General features: G+C 42.8%; 1 protein-coding gene across 2 annotated transcripts in view; it reads right to left on the reverse strand.

Annotated features, from left to right (window-relative positions):
• Positions 1 to 1,636: 1,636 nt before the first annotated feature.
• Positions 1,637 to 17,972, reverse strand: part of FBXW11 (F-box and WD repeat domain containing 11) — a 131,158-nt gene continuing 114,822 nt past the window's right edge. For both annotated transcript variants that reach the window (XM_068990787.1, XM_068990786.1), the window contains exons 7-12: positions 17,695 to 17,944; positions 14,772 to 14,890; positions 12,936 to 13,046; positions 12,003 to 12,081; positions 10,772 to 10,957; positions 1,637 to 4,074 (exon numbers count right to left, since the gene is read on the reverse strand). In XM_068990787.1, coding sequence (XP_068846888.1) covers positions 10,796 to 10,957; positions 12,003 to 12,081; positions 12,936 to 13,046; positions 14,772 to 14,890; positions 17,695 to 17,944 — 721 coding nt within the window. In that variant the 3' untranslated portion in view covers positions 1,637 to 4,074; positions 10,772 to 10,795. The remainder of the gene's footprint in view (positions 4,075 to 10,771; positions 10,958 to 12,002; positions 12,082 to 12,935; positions 13,047 to 14,771; positions 14,891 to 17,694; positions 17,945 to 17,972) is intronic.

The raw sequence follows: 17,972 nt of genomic DNA on the forward strand, positions 1-17,972 counted from the left end.
AAAGAAAACTAGTGTTCGCTGTCTCTCACTGACTGAGCACCAATATGGGATGGCAGAAGGCAGCTTGCGGGGTGAGGGTCTGCTCTGGCACCTGCGCCTCTGCCCACTCTGCACCACGGTTTGGATTCAACATCTGCTGTTCGTAATGCCTAGTCCAAATCACCAAGAACAGTTTATCCTGTTTAGTGTTTAGTACAGGCAGGGACACACAGACCTGTGATAAACAAGAGTCATTACAGGAAAAGTCAAGAAACCACATCAAGCGCAAAGAACTAAGTGACTTATATCATTATAACCAAATACTATGCAACCATCAGCAAGAATGAGGTAGAATTACATGTACTGACACAGGCTAACCCCAATACCAGACCAAACAGGTGAAGTAGAGCAGGCTACCCCAACTATTTCAGGGCATGGGGACAGCAGGTATGAAGCAGGTAGGAAGGCATCTGTGCACACACACACACACCCTTCTATGCACAGATGACTATCTGTCAGAGGATATGTGAAAACCTGGTCAATAAGGATTGGAGGACTGAGTCAAGAGTGAAAGGGAAAACCACTGTGTACACCATCCTTGTACGGCTTGTGAACTGGCTTTCTTTAACCACATGCATAGGCTTCCCCGGTGGCTCAGAGGCAAAGAATCCACCTGCTAATGCAGGAGACGTAGGTTCAACCCCTTTGTCGGGAAGATTCCCTTGGAGAAGGAAATGGCTACCCACTCCAGTATTCTTGCCTGGGAAATCCCATGTACAGAGAAGCCATGTACAGGACTGTAGCGCGCTACAGCCCACAGGATCGCGTAAGAGTCAGACACAACTTAGCGACTAAACCACAGCAATCATATGTGGACTGCTGCTGCTGCTAAGTCACTTCAGTCATGTCCAACTCTGTGTGACCCCATAGACGGCAGCCCACCAGGCTCCCCCGTCCAAAAAATTTTTACAAGAAAAATGAGTGGGAGCAAAGCTGTGTCTAATTACTCTAATTTCATCTCAACAAAGTCCAAATAAACAACTGAGCTAGTTATCAGGAAAGCTCTGCAACTACTCAGGACTCCTGAAGATACTAACTGTATTCCTTCTGCTCTAGTCCTCAGTAATGTGTTGATCTGCCAAAAGGAAAGACAATTTCATGTCCCTTAAAGGGCTGCAACTTAACTGTACATGCCCCCCACCCCCCTGGATTCAGAGGATCCACTCCCACTCTGAGCCCTTGGCCACATTTAAGGGACCATTCTCACAGTAACTTTTGAAGCAATTAAGCATTTGTGGGAAGCAAATTAGCTGGGGAGGAGATTTGAACCAGCCTCCAGCTCCTGAGGTTAAAGTCGGCTTTCAGGAAAAGGTCCCTAGGCAGAGATAGGCATTATCTCATACCAGTTCTCACAGGCCAAAAAAGAGTACTTTGCCTTCAACCTCATGGTACAGAGTAGACGTTTCTTTCTTTATTTTTTTAATCTACAAACTTTAACTGTATGTCACTGAATTATTGACAGCATGTCAACAGTTGGTTTTTTTTTTGGGGGGGGCGGGAATTTCTTAACATCATAGTATTGCAACACTTTATTAATACAGTATTGGCTTTGAATTAGTAGCTGAAATAACAATTGCATGAAGCCAGATCAGGTGTACTGCGTAATACTCATACTTGATTTATTGACATTACTTAGCAATTTATTGGACAAAGGTCAAACTTTTTGTTTTTTATTAAGCACATTCCACAGTACAAAGCTGTCATGAATAATATCTGTACAATTTAACAGTTTTAATAGCTGTTCAGACACAAATTTATTTCAAACAGATAATTGGCAAACATAATTAATTACAAGTTAGAATTAGACTATCCCAGTGCTTTAAAACATTAATATAGCAGTAATTTACAGTTGCTCAATTATGGTTAGCAAAATAAAGTCCAGAGTACGGCTGGGAATTACTACTATAATCCCAGAAAGTCAGAATTCCTTGGGTGCCAAAGTCCCCTGCTATAATTTAGTAGGCACAATTCAAGGTTGTGTGCATATTCAAAGGCCATGATCTCCCAAGGAACAGGAACTTCTATATTAAACATGCAAAACAACAGGAAGTCCATCCGTTCAGAAGCACCGCCTCCTCCCCTCCCCTCTGTCCCACCCCCGCTCTCCTACCCAGTCTGCTGTTAAAGCTGTAGGATGAAGAGCGGGTCAGTGAAGACAACTCGCATAATAACCACCCTCAGGCTCACACATCCACCGGATGAATGGAGATGTATTTTTTTATACTTTGAGACTCCTCAAAAATAGAAATTAACTTAATAACGTGTACGAGAGAAGGATGTTATTTTTTAAAAGGACAAAAGAAAACAAAAAAACCAACCAACCCAATAAGCAATCACAGACACACACGTTGATCCCCACACCGTTCTTAATGCAAAGGGACAAAGCAGAGCTCAGGTACCTTCCCCCAGAGGGAGAGTGTGCTCTCACAGGAAGAGGTTTAGTTAACAGGAGGTTCTCATTGGTCCTTGAAAATGTTAGCGACCTTCCTTGATCTTTGGAAACAGTGGCAAAGGGCAAATCAAAACCTAATACTGGGCAAGGGAAAAGCAGGGCCGACCGGACACCAACGTCCTTTCCCCGCGGGTCAGTGTGACAGTCCCATTCACACATTTCCGGCTGTGGAGCGCCTGGGAGCCAGGGGAGCTTGCTGGGGCCAAGGCAGCAGGCACCAGGGATGACAGGGATGGGGTTCGTGAGCCTGAGGCTTCACACCTCCTGGGAGGACTCTTCCACTCAAGACAGGCCCCTGAACCAGCCTGACCTGGAACCCGGGCTCCAACACACAAATGGGCCCTGCCACCAACCCGAGCGGGGCAGGAGGCACAAACGCTGGAGGTGGGACAGCCAGTGAGTAGGGCTGTCTCGCCCTTCCCTTTCCAGGGCTACTAACACACAGAGCGTGACCTGGGATGAGAAACCAGATGAATGCCAGGGGAAGTAACCACGAATACGGAGGAGCACTGATGAGGAAAAGAACAACAGAAGCATTTACGGTACCTCTCTTATTGTATACACTGCAAGACAGAACAAAGCATTTCGCGTTCAACTTCAGAAATCACATCTTAAAACAAGATTCCCGTTGAAACACACACACACCCCCCCACGCACAATGACAATGACAAAATAAAAACTCTGTATGAATACTGCAGGAAGGGTTCTAGGTCATCCCCATCGACCCTGGGAGCGGGTTCTTGAGCCCAGCCCATGGCTAAGTGCGAACACACTGTGCATTAGTGTCTCAGGCACGGGGGCCCTGACTCGAGCAACCTTGAGGTTAAACTGTTATGTACATTATATCTACATGCGGACACAGTATTTTAAATTAGGAGGCAAGCACACATGTGAGGGTGTTACTCTACTGAATATCAGGAGACAGTGGCGGGCACAGAGAACAGTTAACAGAAAAGGAGCTATATCACCTGTTGGCAGAGAATATAACCTGGCTTACAGTTCTTTAAATTAAAAGAAATTGGTACAGAAAGGAAGTATAATCCAAAAAAATATTAATCGACCCAGAGAAATGTTTCCATTGTCCAACATGTTCCTAATGCAAGTCAGAATTCATCATGACTTGGACGGTCAAAAGGAGAATGCTAACTTCTGAAAAGGAAAACCCTGGACATTCTGGGTAGGTGTTTGGCACCCAAAATTTCACCGAAGAATGCCGTTTCTTAATATCAGACCAAAGTGCAAAGCAATATAAATTAGAGGCCAAGTCTTCTCTTGACGGTCGATTTACTTCTGCAAAACAGACTCTACGTTCCTCTCATATGAAAAATTTACATTTGAAGCGTTAGATTTGTTTTCACTGGTAGGGGGAGGAAGTGGGCTTCTGTACTACTGAAAGTCGGTGAGGCTAAGGTATCCTTCTCAAAGCAGAGGCCGGAATCAGAGGTGAGAAATGCCGGTACTTGAAGAGTTAGGCTGCTTTGCATCTGCCAAGCGTCTAGAACCAATTCCAGCCTAACTCAGCTGTGAAGAACTCCCTTAGGCATTTGGTAGCCGCATAGCCAGTAGTTCAAGACTAGGAAACCCTGAAAAAAACAAACACAAACAAAGAAAGAAACCACAGGGAGCATGGATGGATATTCTGGTTGGATGTGAAGATATATATCACAGCCCATTCATCTCCACAAAGACACGCACATTGCTGTGCACACGTTAACACTGACTGTCATATACTCAGCGTCAAAACAGAAGCTGCAAACTGTTTTGAGCATACTACATACCAGGCATCACATTTATTTAAACCTCACAACAAACTTATGAGGGAGCAACTATTATACTCACTTAACAAATGAGAGAACTGCGGGTCAGAAACATTATTTAGTTTAAAGCATCAGCCCTTATATCCTGGGATAAACCGTGATGGAAAAGAATATATAAAAAAGAATATATTTACGTGTACAACTCAGTCACTTTGCTGTACAGAACAAATTAACACAACACTGCAAATAAACTAGACTTCAAGGGGAAAAAAAGCATTAGCTTAAGTGACAGAGGGGATTCAAAGAGATGACTGGCCCTATACCCTTCCATTTTTCACACTACTGCTAAAAGTCATGCATGTGATATACGCTTAAAGTTACATTTTGTAATTAGCATTATCTTACATTTATGCCACCCAGAGCCCACCAGGGCCTCTCTTATGACAGACCAAGAGCCTTTATCTGTCACTGTAAAACAAAAAATATGTAAAGGCTAGTTAATAAAGTATTCCTTCTTTAAACAAACAAAAAACTGGCTGCGCTGGGATCTCAGCTGCAGCGTGTGGGATCTAGTTCCCCAACCAGGGATGGAATCCAGGCCCCTGCGTTGGCAGTGTGGAGTCTCAGCCACTGGGTCACCAAGGAAGCCCCTAAAGTATGCATTCTAAATAGAACGCTAATAGTCAGGAATTCCTTCTTTTTGCAATAAATAATTTATAAGAGGAAAACACAATGCAGAGGGGGAGGCAGCTGAATGGTCTCCATTTTTTTTGACCATGAACTTGAGTGAGCTACCCAGGTGGTGCTAGCGATAAAGAGCCTGCCTGCCGATGCAGGAGAGACAAGGGTTCAGTCCCTGAGTTGGGAGGCTTCCCTGGAGGAGGGAATGGCAACCCACTCCAGTATTCTTGCCTGGAGAATCCCATGGACAGAGCAGCCTGGCGGGCTACAGTCCAAGGGGTCACAAAGAGTTGGACACAACTGAAGCAACTTAGCACACATGACCTTGAGTGAGGAACATGTTTTAATCACAATCTCTACATTCACCCATGTACATAAACACACACACACACACACTAAGCAGAACATTCATGAAACAATACTTATCATTACTATGAACAATGCAGGTTGGCACTTTATATCCTAAATTTCACCCAAAGTCAAAATCCATTGAAATGATTTCACAACCACTAATAAGTTACAATCTTTTCCAAACACTGCACTAAACCATTGGCCTGGAAGATCAAAGTCGCCTTTAGGTCTAAAACTCTATGGCATAAAATAGAAAGAAAAAGGGGTGGGGGGTTGTTTTTTAAAGCTTTTGATTTGTTTTTAAAGCTCATACACTATTTAAAGGCAATTTTCCTAAAAGGTTGGTAATTTTCACTAAGACCAAGAATCCTAATAAGTTTCTCATTGAATTCAAGACAGATTCAACTTCATCTGTCACTATTTTCCCCATAAAGGATATGAACAGTACTTGAATTACTTTAAAAATATTAACACTCAGAGATTAGAAGTCAGCACTCTCAAATGCTACTAGTGGGAATGTCAACAGATGTAACTCTTCTGCAGGGTAACTCTAAGTATCAAAAGTCTTTAAATATCATACCTTTCAACCTAGACACTGCAGACATTTCTAGAATTCTATCCAAAGGTAATAAAGGGTTGGGCAAAGACTAAGCTGAAAGAATCATGGCAATGTGTTTTATAATAGCTAAAAGCTGGGAGGAAAATATAAATATATAACAGGGCCATATCCAAACAATCAAATTTTATTTTGCCATTAGGAACAATAATTTAGATAAACAGTGACCTTGCTAACAGGCAATAATTTCACAATAAGGGAGGGCGGGGGAGAGCAGCACAGTTATCAACCACAATTTTTAAAAGCCTGAAAGGCTACATACAAAGGAGTCAACAATAGCGAACCACGGAATTTACTCTCTTCTTTTGGCTTACCAACTTTCACTCATCTCCAAATAATGGTCCTATACTGTCTTCTGATAAAAAAGAGAGCTACTGCACACATAGCTCTTACAAGTCAGTGATTTTTTAAAGAATGACTCAGCAAATAAATCTACTGCTTAATTTCCCGACATAGAAATACTCTTACCTTATATTTTAGGGGAAATATCTTATTGCAAGGTTAAATCATCATTATGGTAGTGCTTCTTATTATGCATAAATCTTACAGTATCACATGGTAGTAATTTTTCCTTGTTACAATAAATGAAAAGAACTTGGAAAAGAGCAATGAAGTTTATAAAGTTGACTGCCAAAGTTGTCAAAAGCAGTTCACTTTGAAGAGACAAACACATTTGAGGTTTCAATGCTTGTGCTGCTTAAAAAGCAGATAAGATCTTTCCACTGATTTGTAATTGTGGATCACAACAACGCCGTTGTTCTTAGGCTCCCAGGAAAGGGGTGAGAGGAGGGACTAGAAGAAGTAACACCTCAAGTTTTCTTTCCACCAGAGCCAATGAGACAGCGAGCCCTGGTGATCATTATTTCATCTCTCAATCAAAGGAACCATGTTTCAGGGCAGTTTCATGAAGTCTATAAAAGCTGTCCAATTTATGAAAGTTTACTATGCTCTATAATTCATCTATCAAATATGCCAGAGCAGGGAGAAAACACACTGCTGACGTCTTAGGGTGTGTCATGTGCTTCTCTGGCAGAGTGGCACATTTCAAAACTACCAAAGAGATGCATTTAAGCTGCTGGGTGATCCACCCACTCCTCCGACCCAGTCCATCTCAGCTCGGGCACAGCTGGAGCTGTCTGTGTTCCGTTTTACGCATGTCTCCAACATGGGAAAAATAAAGGCAGAGGCACTGGGATACAACGAAAGCAACACAGAGAGAGAAATGTATGGCTTAGAATGGAAGTTGAGAATGGAATCAACTTAACAAAAGATGTGCAAGACTTCACACTAAGAACTGCCAAGACCCTGCTCGAGAGAAACTGAAGAAGACTTAAATGGTCAAGAGATATACTGGGCTTATGGGTCAGAAGACTCAACATTTGTTAAAGATGGAAATTCTCCCCAAAATGATCTTTAGACTCAATGCGGTTCTGATCATAATCCCATAATCTTCATAGAATTTGACAATTTCATTCAAAAATGAGTATGAAAACCAGAAGGACCTAAAAGAATCAAAACAAGGTTTTTAAAGTTGACTTATTGTACAGTGTGGTGTTGGCAACAGGGTAGCCATAGATCACAGAACAGAACAGAGGCCAGAAAAGCAACTACAAACAAGCGGGGAACTGACTTTTTGACAGCGTACTACAGCAATTCAGTGGGAAGAGGATAGGCTCTTAACCCAACAGAGCTGGAATGACTAGATGGCTGTATACAAACAAGAACAATGATATTCTTACCTCACACTATATACAGAAATTAACTCTAAAAAGATCAAAGACCTAAATGTCAAAGCTAAGCTCTCACAATGATGCTGGTCCAAACATGGTAGTCACTAGCTACATGTAGCTGTTTTAAGTTTAAATGAAGTATAATCAAATATAATTAAAAATCCAATTCAATTTAAATGTAATTAAAAACTCAGTTCCTAAATCAAACTGGACACATTTCTCGAGCTTAAGAGCTACATATGGCTCATGACGACCAAAGTGGATGGTGCAACTGTGGAAAATGGAAACCAATCTAGTGAAAGAAAGGTCAGTGTTTGGTAAGGCTACGGTGGGGTCAGGTTCTGACTCCAGGACGCAAGGGAACTTCTGGAGGTGATAGAAACGTTCTTATCTGGATTGTGGAGGAAGTTGCAGGGGTATGTAAATTTGTCACACAGTATACTTTAAGTGGGTACAATCTGTTTTATAAAAATCACACCTCAATAAAATTGATTCAAAAACAAAAATGGAGATTAGCAAAGGGAAAGGGCAGAGGGAGACATGTACATATAGGCACCTGTGTATATGAAGAATATATCTAGTACTTTGACTATGCTAGTTTGGACAATTTATTCCAATTTCTTACTCAGTTATTCTCTTTACATTTGCGGAAGGTGACTGTATGAATACACTGCACTTTCTTATGCAGACTTATTTATTTATGGTCAGATTCTGGTTGGCTGAGGAGAAAGGGCACAAAGATGTCATGCTGGCCCCAGATGTCATACTTGGCCAACCAATGCCAGTGAGCGCTCACGGTGCACTGTGCGGGGTTAGACACTGGGGCTCCAGAACAAAAAGGAGCGCCACAGCCTTGTAAGAGAGACAGGCGTGCACACCATTTCAACGCCAAAGAATAAACCAAGTCAGGTCAGGTGAAGGAGAGAAGGTGGGGTGCTGGTCTCTACAAAGCCCTGACAAGGCAAGCAAGGGGAGCAAGGGTGCAGAGGTCTGAGGAGTCATGAGGGGAACGGGACAGAATTCAGTCTGGTTGGAGCGCTGGGTTTTTGGGAGGGAAGAATGAGAGGCGGGGGGCGGGGGGCGGGGGGGGGGGGGCGGCAAAGAGGACAGAAGGGAAGAGCTAGAGGGTGAAACTCCCGGTAGCTAATCCTAGCCAAGGCTTGCTCCTGAAGGCTACAGGGAGCGAGTGAAGGGCAGAGGCAGGGCGAAGACAACCACAGTTGGTAGCAGGATCAAGGGTGGGCTGAAGAGGGAGAAGAAAATCCCAGGAAGGAAGGAGGAAACCAGCTTTCATTCAGGTCCATTCCTCCTTCCTCATGTATTTCTTTGTCTTTGGAGAAAGGAAGGCTGAGGCAGGGATGAGCAAGCATTCAAGAGATCCTTGCCTTCTGCCTCTGTAATTTCCTGTAATTTAATAAATGTGAAAAGTGTGGCATGTGAATTTCTCAGCTGACTTGTAAAGAATCTATCCAGAGAGAAAGCAGCGAGGGAGATGGCCATTATCACAAGACACAGCAGGAACACACCTGAGACCAGGAACAGCAATGATGTATGTGGCTCAGCTCCTGCAGGCAAGGAGGCAGAGCCAACTGTGGTGGCACCGAGTCCTCCTGGGTCCACGAGGGGTCCCATCATCCTTCCTACGGACCAGCAGTACTCCAACCAGGCACTGCTGCTCAAACTGAGCTGGCATGAAGGAAAAACACACTGGCCATTTCTGATGCAGACCCCTGGCTTCCCACTAATAGATGCAATGGGGCAAGACCAGAGGTCAGCATACTTTTCTCAGAATGTGTAGATTTTAGATGGCTGTCAGCCACATGGTCTCTGTTGCAACTACTACTCGATTCTGCCACTGAAGCACGAAAAAAGCCACAGACAATAGCTGTGGCTGGGGAGGGAGAGCGTATACAGGACAGAGGTAAGAGCTAGATGTTGGAGCTCCTGGTTTCACAGACACAGACATGACTGTTTCCAATAAAACTATTTATGGGCACTGGAATTTGAATTTTACATAATTTTCACATGTCTTAAAATAATACTGTTAAGTTTTTCAAAGTATTTAAAGTGCAAAACACTATTCTTAAACTGCTGTGCTAAGGATAAAGAAGATTGGGCAGAGGGTCAAATCTGGCCTCTCGCTGTAGTCTGCTGACCCTTGAGTAAGTCAAACTTCCTGGAGCAGAAATAAGGAGTATTTGAAAAGATGTAAATCTGGTGATCTATAAACCAGTGATTCCCTATCTTTTCACCAACAAATGTCACAATTCTACACATGGACTTTCTTTACATTTCTAATATTCAATAAGTAGAAAAATATACAATGATAAAATGCTACTAAGCACTAAGTAATGTACATAAATATGAATTTTATTAACACAGTCTTTACATACATGGTAGTACAATACACACAACATTGTTTCTTCAATCTACAAAGTTTAATGTGCACAGAATGCAGAGGCCGCCTTGCGGAATTCGCAGTTGGGATTACTGCTCCAGATGAACGTGATCATTGGTTCCAAGGACACAGCCAAGGAAGGCTTCTCACCCTCTATTAACGGATAACCTTTGTAATCAAAACAGGCCATCATCCATGGTTAGAATGGCTCTAAGTCTGCCTGTAACCAGGGCAAAGAACTCTCCAGGGCACCTGCCGAGTCTAATGGATAAAAAGTGAGTTTTAGGGGCTCCCTCAACAAACACCCTTCTTTGACTCCTCCTTCAGGGAATGGTGGTGGTGGGTGGACTGTAATGGGAGGAAGGAGAGGTAGTTTTAAGAGTTTGGTTGATGGTGATTTTTTTTTTAAACATACAACTGAAAGACAGGAAAGAAAGAGAAAAAGAAGATCCTTGTATTGCAAAACAGATTGGGGGATTTTTACTGGTATTAAGTTGGTATGACCTGGGAAACGGTTTTAAAAACAGGAACCATAGTTTCTGGCAATACAAAAACCTGCAATAATCAGAATTCTGATTCAGACTTTATTTTGATGTGACCATAAAGATACCAGAACTATACTAGAGTTCTACACTAGAACTCTGCAAAGCTGATGCCTCTAATAAAGACTGACCACCTTGGTTCCTATTACTTCCCCAAAGGGAAGGTGGACTCAATCAGCCAAGTTAAAAGTGGGGAAGTACTCACCTGAGACGGGTAAAGTGCAGACTGTTATCTGGAGATGTAAGTGTATGTTCTGGAGGGAGAACGGGTCTCATTCTGGGCACTGGGAGGCACATTTAAGAAATCCCAAATCAAAATCGTGTCATCGTGCGAGCTGCTGATGATCTGAAATTCATCAAACTGTAGCCGAAACACACGTCCAGAGTGTTCCTGGGAAACACATCAGCTTGATGAATAAAACGAGCCCTTGACAATCCCTCTTATCTCATTAGCAGGCAGCTGGCACAGGCTAAAAATACAGCTCCTTATCCAGGTTTCCTAAATAAGTATCCAGAGCTTACTGAGCTTTGCCCTTCACCCAAGGAACACATATTCTCTACTTCTACGTCAAGGGTTTTCTTTAACTTTGTATTCTAGATTCTGGCCCATTAATATGTCAAAGAAGAAAAACTGCCTGATCGTCTCACAACAATATTTAATACCTATTCTTGATACACTGTAAAAACTAGGCCCAGAAGGACAGTGTTTTTAATGTGACCAAGCATACCTTTCTCAAACCACAGCCAACATCGGAATTAATGGTGAAATATCAGAAGTATTCCTATTAACAATCAAGAAGGAAACAAGAATGGCCCTGACTAAAGTTCTGCATGTTCTAGTCAACGCAAGAAGGGAACAAATAGAAGCTAGAACTATTAAAAATAAGAAAAATCAATCCATATTTTCAGACAACTGTCTCCTCAAAAATACAAGAAAAGCAAACAGATTATTAGAAATAATGAGCTTGGTGAAGTAAGCTTGCTAATGAGCTTGCTAAAATAAAATGAACATATAAAAACAAGTATTCCTGCATGCCAGCAATAATGCCTAGAATACAGATTGAGGGGAAAGTTCACCATAACATACAAAACGTGCTGTGTTGTGAAACACAACCCAGCCACAGACACCCATATTAGGAAATCTCCCAAACCTGCAGACAGGAAATGCTTCACGCTCCAGGAGGAAACCAGTCCATCTACAAATGAGGAGGCCTGCTTTCACATTTTAAGCTGTGTTAACACTCCCGAGGAAAGAGCTCGCAGTGACATGAATGTAAAATCGTCTCTGATTTTGCCTAAACTAATGGAAGAGTCCATTTGGCAGAAGGACCGCTGTGAGATGTAGAAGCTTTCCTGTGATGGGCTCAGGGAGGTCTATCTGCAGATGGCCAACTGCCAACACAGGGAAGCACTTCCCATTCCAACAGATCACATACCACCAATGTGCGCAGACACAACGTGCTTGCTGGGGCTCGGGGGTCAAGAGCAGCTTGCAAGTCCCAAACTTTGATTTTCCTAGAAAGGAGAATGAGATCCCAATGAGTGGGAAAGTTAAGGTTTCACACACTGTCGAGCATTTCCTTGACAAAAAGGAGTGCATTTGAACTGCCTACATTAAAAGATAGTGGGGAACCTGCTGATGTTTTGACAAGGTATTTAAACCAATTACACTTGCTTTGGAAGAAATAAGGACCTACACATTCTCAGAATTGCTGAAATAGTGAAGAACTATTATTTGAGGGGATACAAGAAAACAACTTCATGTTATCTAAATTCAATTCCTGACCTGATAATCTGTGTCACCAAATTCATTCATCAGGGGGCTCTCTAGGGCTGAGTAGGTGCCACTGACAGAAGCTAGGGCTCTTGGTGAAATTCCAAGGATACCTTTCTCCAAACTAAGCAAACGCTGAAAGTTAATAATAGGAGTATGAACATACCAACTCACTCAGTGAAGTATATATAAGGTCATCTTGAAAGGTTTATGGTTGCCATTTGCTCATTTTAAAAGTCATGCGGCTTTTTAAAGAGGATGTACCAAAAGGGGAAAAAGAAATTTATCACTGAACTCACCATACACACACAAAAAAGCCTGGTTTAATTTAGGGCTGGGACAAAGAACTGAATTTCCGCACAGCCTAAGCTACTCCCTTCAGTTTATGATAATGGTTAAAAGCATAAGCTTAGTTCATTCTCTGGGCCCGAGTGTCCCCACACATCAAGTGGTGTCACACCTACCATCCACCATCACGAAGGAAATATTAACACCTAACACAGGGCCCAGCAATACACGGCTGCTTCATAAGCAGTACTTCCTGTTCCTCTTCATATAGTTATGGCTGTGCCATTTGAAAATCTGAAACACATACCCATCATAGGCCCCGCTGACAATCCTCTTGTTATCAAACCGGATGCATCGGACTAATTCTTCATGTCCCTCGAGGACTCTCAAACAGGCACCACATTCAATGTCCCACAGCCTTCAGTGAAAAACAGAGCTCTATGAGCCAGCCTCGCACATGACCACACTATCCACACCATCTTTGCCGTCCTGGGAGCCCTTATTTCTGTTTCACTCCTGCCACATTACACACATTCAAAGACACATGTGTGTATCTTATTCAGGTATTTTTTAAGAACTTGGGAAGAAGCCTTACTTTTCACTGGATTTCATTTTATATAGTTTGAAACTTTTAAAAATCATGTTGTTATTATTTAAATAAGACCAACAAACAAGAAATTTCAATTATGTTTAGTTCCTAGGCATTCTAGTAAAGTCTGAATTGATGAAACCAAGGAGTCAAATGATCTGGGAAGGATTTTTCTGGGGGAGATGAGGATTGTAGGCTGTAAAGAAGAAAAAGCATATGGGTGTAGGGGAGATGACAGAGATGGCCCAGAGGGTTAGGTTTCCAACCCAGGCACTTGAAGCCTGGAGGCCATGAGGCCCACTGTGATTAGGATCAGTGGACCAGCTGGTGGTCTCCTCTCCCGATTAGCTTAGGGACATCCCCTTCCTACGACAGACTGCAACCTCAGGCTACCCAGCGCACAGTGGGTATCTCTCACTGGGTATACGTCTTAGAAATATGAAGCCACTGACTACATACAGCCCTTTTCTCTGTATATGATTTATGTAACAATTCTGGAAATAAGAGGTTTTTTTCTACTATCACTGATATGTCTACATTATTTGCAAAAAAGAAATCACAATAAACTAATATGCCCAAAGCTATCAAATCTATACTGATGTTTTCTTAGCCTCCAGTAGTAGAGCCCAGTAGCTCCTGTCACACATCCAATGACTGTTCTATCCTAAGCAACAGCTCTCAACAATCAGTGAGGGTGGCTTCCTAACCCACTGTGAAGACAGCCAGTCAGCACTGCCCCTATGACTCCAGAGGTTCCCTTCCTTAAACTAGACAGCAATGCACATTATTTTGCAAAAGCTGAGAGATTCCAGTGAGGAAGTTATGGATTGTTTATTGCAGAAATATTACATAATGCAAAGCACAAAGAATGCAACAGAACGCAGATTCAAACTGTCAACGGACTTTTATGATATCTGCACACTTAAAATGGTAAAGAAAACTCTTGGCAGTTATAGCTATATTGTATCTGCTTTCATTCTTTTTTTTTTTTTTTTTTAAATCTTGAACCGAACCCATATTTTGCTCAAACAGCCAATTTGTTTATAAAAGTTACCAGCAGATGTTGGGATGGTGAAAAAAAGACCTGGGATAATTAAGTAGATATTTGAGGAAAGTTTTTAATACAATAAAAAGTATTTAAGGATAGGCATATTAATTAGAAAGCAAGGACAACGAGCATTGGGGAGAAAAAAGGGAGATAAACGACTAAACAGGAACTGATGACACTGCCATCGGTTGGGGAGAGAGGCAGGAGCTCACAGGTGAGGGAAGCAGAGCATCAGGCTCTGTTCTGAAGCATTTGGGTAGTAAGCAATTTTGGGTGGAGGTGAGGTTGTAAAACCCTGTGCACTGGGGGAATCTTGCAGGAACACCCAGGACATACACAATTCACCCACTTTAGTATGCAGAGCCAGACACACATAGAAAAATTACCTGAAGTTTGCTTATCTGAAGCAGCCCCCAGACCAAGTCTTTTGAGCATTAGGACTGAGAGAGACGTCAACGCGATGGCAACAATGAGCCCACCGTGTCGGCACAGCCGCTTCTACCCACCTTATGGTATTGTCTGATGACCCACTGACAACCAGCCGGTCCCGGTACTGGAGGCAGGCAATGCCACGCTTGTGCCCATTCAGAGTGCGGACAAACTCACAGGTGCTCGTGCTCCAGACCTGCAGGCAATTAGCAATACTGTCAAGAATAGATGCGGAAAAGCTCTCGACAAGATACTGCTAAGAACGACCAAAACACTTGGCTAGGAACTCTGCTGCGGAGGCTGGGGAACAGGCTGGACAGCGCAGCGCTCTCTTGGCTGTGGAGCGAGGGAGCTGCAGTGAGGGAGCTGAGGTCTCCAGACCCTGAGATATTCTCACAGAGAACTTCTCCTGGAGGCTTCCAACATTCATTTGCCTAAGCAGGGAAGGGTTTGGGCCAGATTTTGTTTTTATGCCAGCTGACATGTCAAACCCAATGTAACAGATGTGAAAAGGCTTCACCTTTTACATCCTCCTCTTTTCCAGCAGAGTTTCCCAAACAGCTCCATTTGTTTTGACACACCACTCCTAATATTATGTATGTGAAATAAATAATCCCCCTTTTGTGAAGCTGTCTGCAAGACTCATATGTCCACAAACACACTTAATACAGGCCAAATGAGACACAAAGCAACCAACGTGCCCTGAATTATTTTATTAGCTGCATTTGTAGTTGAATGGGATGACTAGATATCCAGAGGTAAAAGGGTGAAGTTGAATCTCCGTGTCACACCGTATACAAAAATTTACTTCAACATGGATCAACGACCTAAATGAAGGAACTGAAACTATAACCCTCAGAAGAAAACAAGAGTAAATCTCTGTGGCCTTGTGCTAGGCAACTTCTCAGACATGACAGTAAAAGTACAGGTAACAACAACAACAAGAAACTGGTAAGCTGAATTTCGTCCAAGTTAAAAGTGTTTCAAAGGATGCTATCAAGAAAGTGAAAACGGGCTTCCCTGTTTTCACTTTCTTCCAGTGGTTAGGAATCCACCTTGCAATGCAAGGGACACCGCTTTGACCGCTGGTTGGGGAAGATCCCACGAGCCATGGAGCAACAAGCCCGTGCACCAGAGCCTGTGCTCCACAACAAGAGAAGCCACCACAATAAGGAGCCTGTGCAATGCAACAAAGAGTGGCTCCTGCTTACCGCAGCGAGAGAAACTCCGCGTGCAGCAACAAAGACCGCCCCCATAGCCAAAAAATAAAATAAATTAAGAAATTTTACTCTTTATCTGATAAGGGACTTGTAACCAGAATATGTAAAGAACTTTTGCAGCTGAATAATAAAAAGACAAATAATCTAAGCTTTGAAATGAGCAAAAGATTTAAGTAGATGTTTCTTCAAAGAACTTATAAAAATGGTCAATAAGTACATGAACAGATGCTCAACATCATTAGTCATTAGGAAAATGGAAAGCAAAACTGCAGATATAATACTACTAAACACCTTCTAGGATGGCTATAATAAAAAAGACACACACATACACACACACACGTGTTAGTGAGGATATGGAGAAATATCTGGGCTGATATTACGCAACATCTGTTTTATAATAGGGCCCGAACCCTCTTGGCTTGCAGACACTGGTCCTGCACAAATTGGTGTGATTGAGTGATGAATGAGTTGCCACAAATCCTAGTTTTTCAGCTTCCAGGCTATCCAATCTGAAGTTTGATGCAATCTAGTCTTGACGTGTGGAACTAGATACTAGAATGCTGGCCAGTATAGGTCATAAAACGAAGGTTTCTGATGAGTCATTTTGGAAAACAGTTTGACAGTTCCTCAAAATGTTCAACACAGAGTTAACATCCCAAGACAATTAAAAATATATGTACTTGCAAAAAATCTGTACACAAATATTTATGGCAGCATTATTTATAATAGATAGAATGTACAATCAATCAAAATATTCATGAACCAATGAATGAATGGACACAATGTGGAAGGCCCACACACAGAAGTTCACTTAGTCACTACAAGGAGTGAAGCACTGATGCACGCTACAAAGCACATGGCTGAACCCCGAAAATACCTCACTCCCTGAAAGAGGCCAGACACAAAAAACCACACGTAACACACGATTACATCTGCCTTAAACATCTACAATAGGCAGATCTAGACAGGAAGTAGCCAGGGATCAGAGGAAGAGAATAGCGGGTGACCGCTAACAGGCATGAGGTTTTTTACAGAGGGTGATGAAAATATTCTGAAACTAGTGAGAGTCAAACACCACTATGAATATACTAAATCACTGAATGGTATGCTTTACAATAATAAATCTTATGGTACATGAATTATATCTCAATAAGGCTGCTATAAGAATAAAAGGAAAGCTAAACGTTTTAAAAGTTCACAAGGATACTGCAATCAGCACTGCATTTACTGTGTCTGACAGATCACCCGGACTACAACTGCTTATCACATGCCTGCCTTACACCACATGTTGAGCTCCTTGGAGGCAGGGACGTGTCTTGCCCAACACAATCTTCAGCATCGAGCCCAGGATCGGTGATACGTCAGGCTCTCAAGGTTAGGTGAATAAATCAAATTTCAGCTCTGCCACTGACTAGCTGTGTGGTGGTCTCCAGCCCAGCCCATCTGTAAAACGTGGCTCCGCAAGAGTGCTGAGAGGGTGGAGTGAGGCAGTGGTGGGAAGCACCCAGCACGCGACACGCGTCCCGCAGGGAGTTCTCTCCCCATGGAAAGGTCATCAACAGTAACAATTTCCTTTCCTGAGACAGAGGACTGCCGTGATCCTCTTGTCAGACCTTGCCTATGACTCTAGAAACAAAGAATGAGCATGCCTTGATGTCTCACAAGCACAAATGGAGGAGAATCGAGATCTTGCCAGATGTGAGGCTGGTAGAAGCCACCTCGGTTTTCTCTATGTGCAGAAGGGATGGGAATAAACAGTTCTCACTGTGAACATACTCACTTTGATGGTCCTGTCCCCAGAGGCAGACACTATGTACTTGTCATCAAAGTCCACGACGTTGACAGCAGCCCGGTGGCCGACAAGGACCCGGCGCAGAGTGATGTCGGTGGCAGAGGCCATGTCCCACACGGCGATGGAGCGGTCCTTGGAGCAGGTCACCATCAGCCCGTTGCTGAAGCGCAAGTGGAGCACAGCCTCGTTGTGGTGGATCAACGTGTTCAAAACTTCGCCTGTGTTCACATCCCAGACTCTAAAGCAGAACAGAAGAGCACAATGCT

The sequence above is a fragment of the Capricornis sumatraensis genome, chromosome 18 (assembly GCF_032405125.1).
Source record: "Capricornis sumatraensis isolate serow.1 chromosome 18, serow.2, whole genome shotgun sequence".
NCBI lineage: Eukaryota > Metazoa > Chordata > Mammalia > Artiodactyla > Bovidae > Capricornis > Capricornis sumatraensis.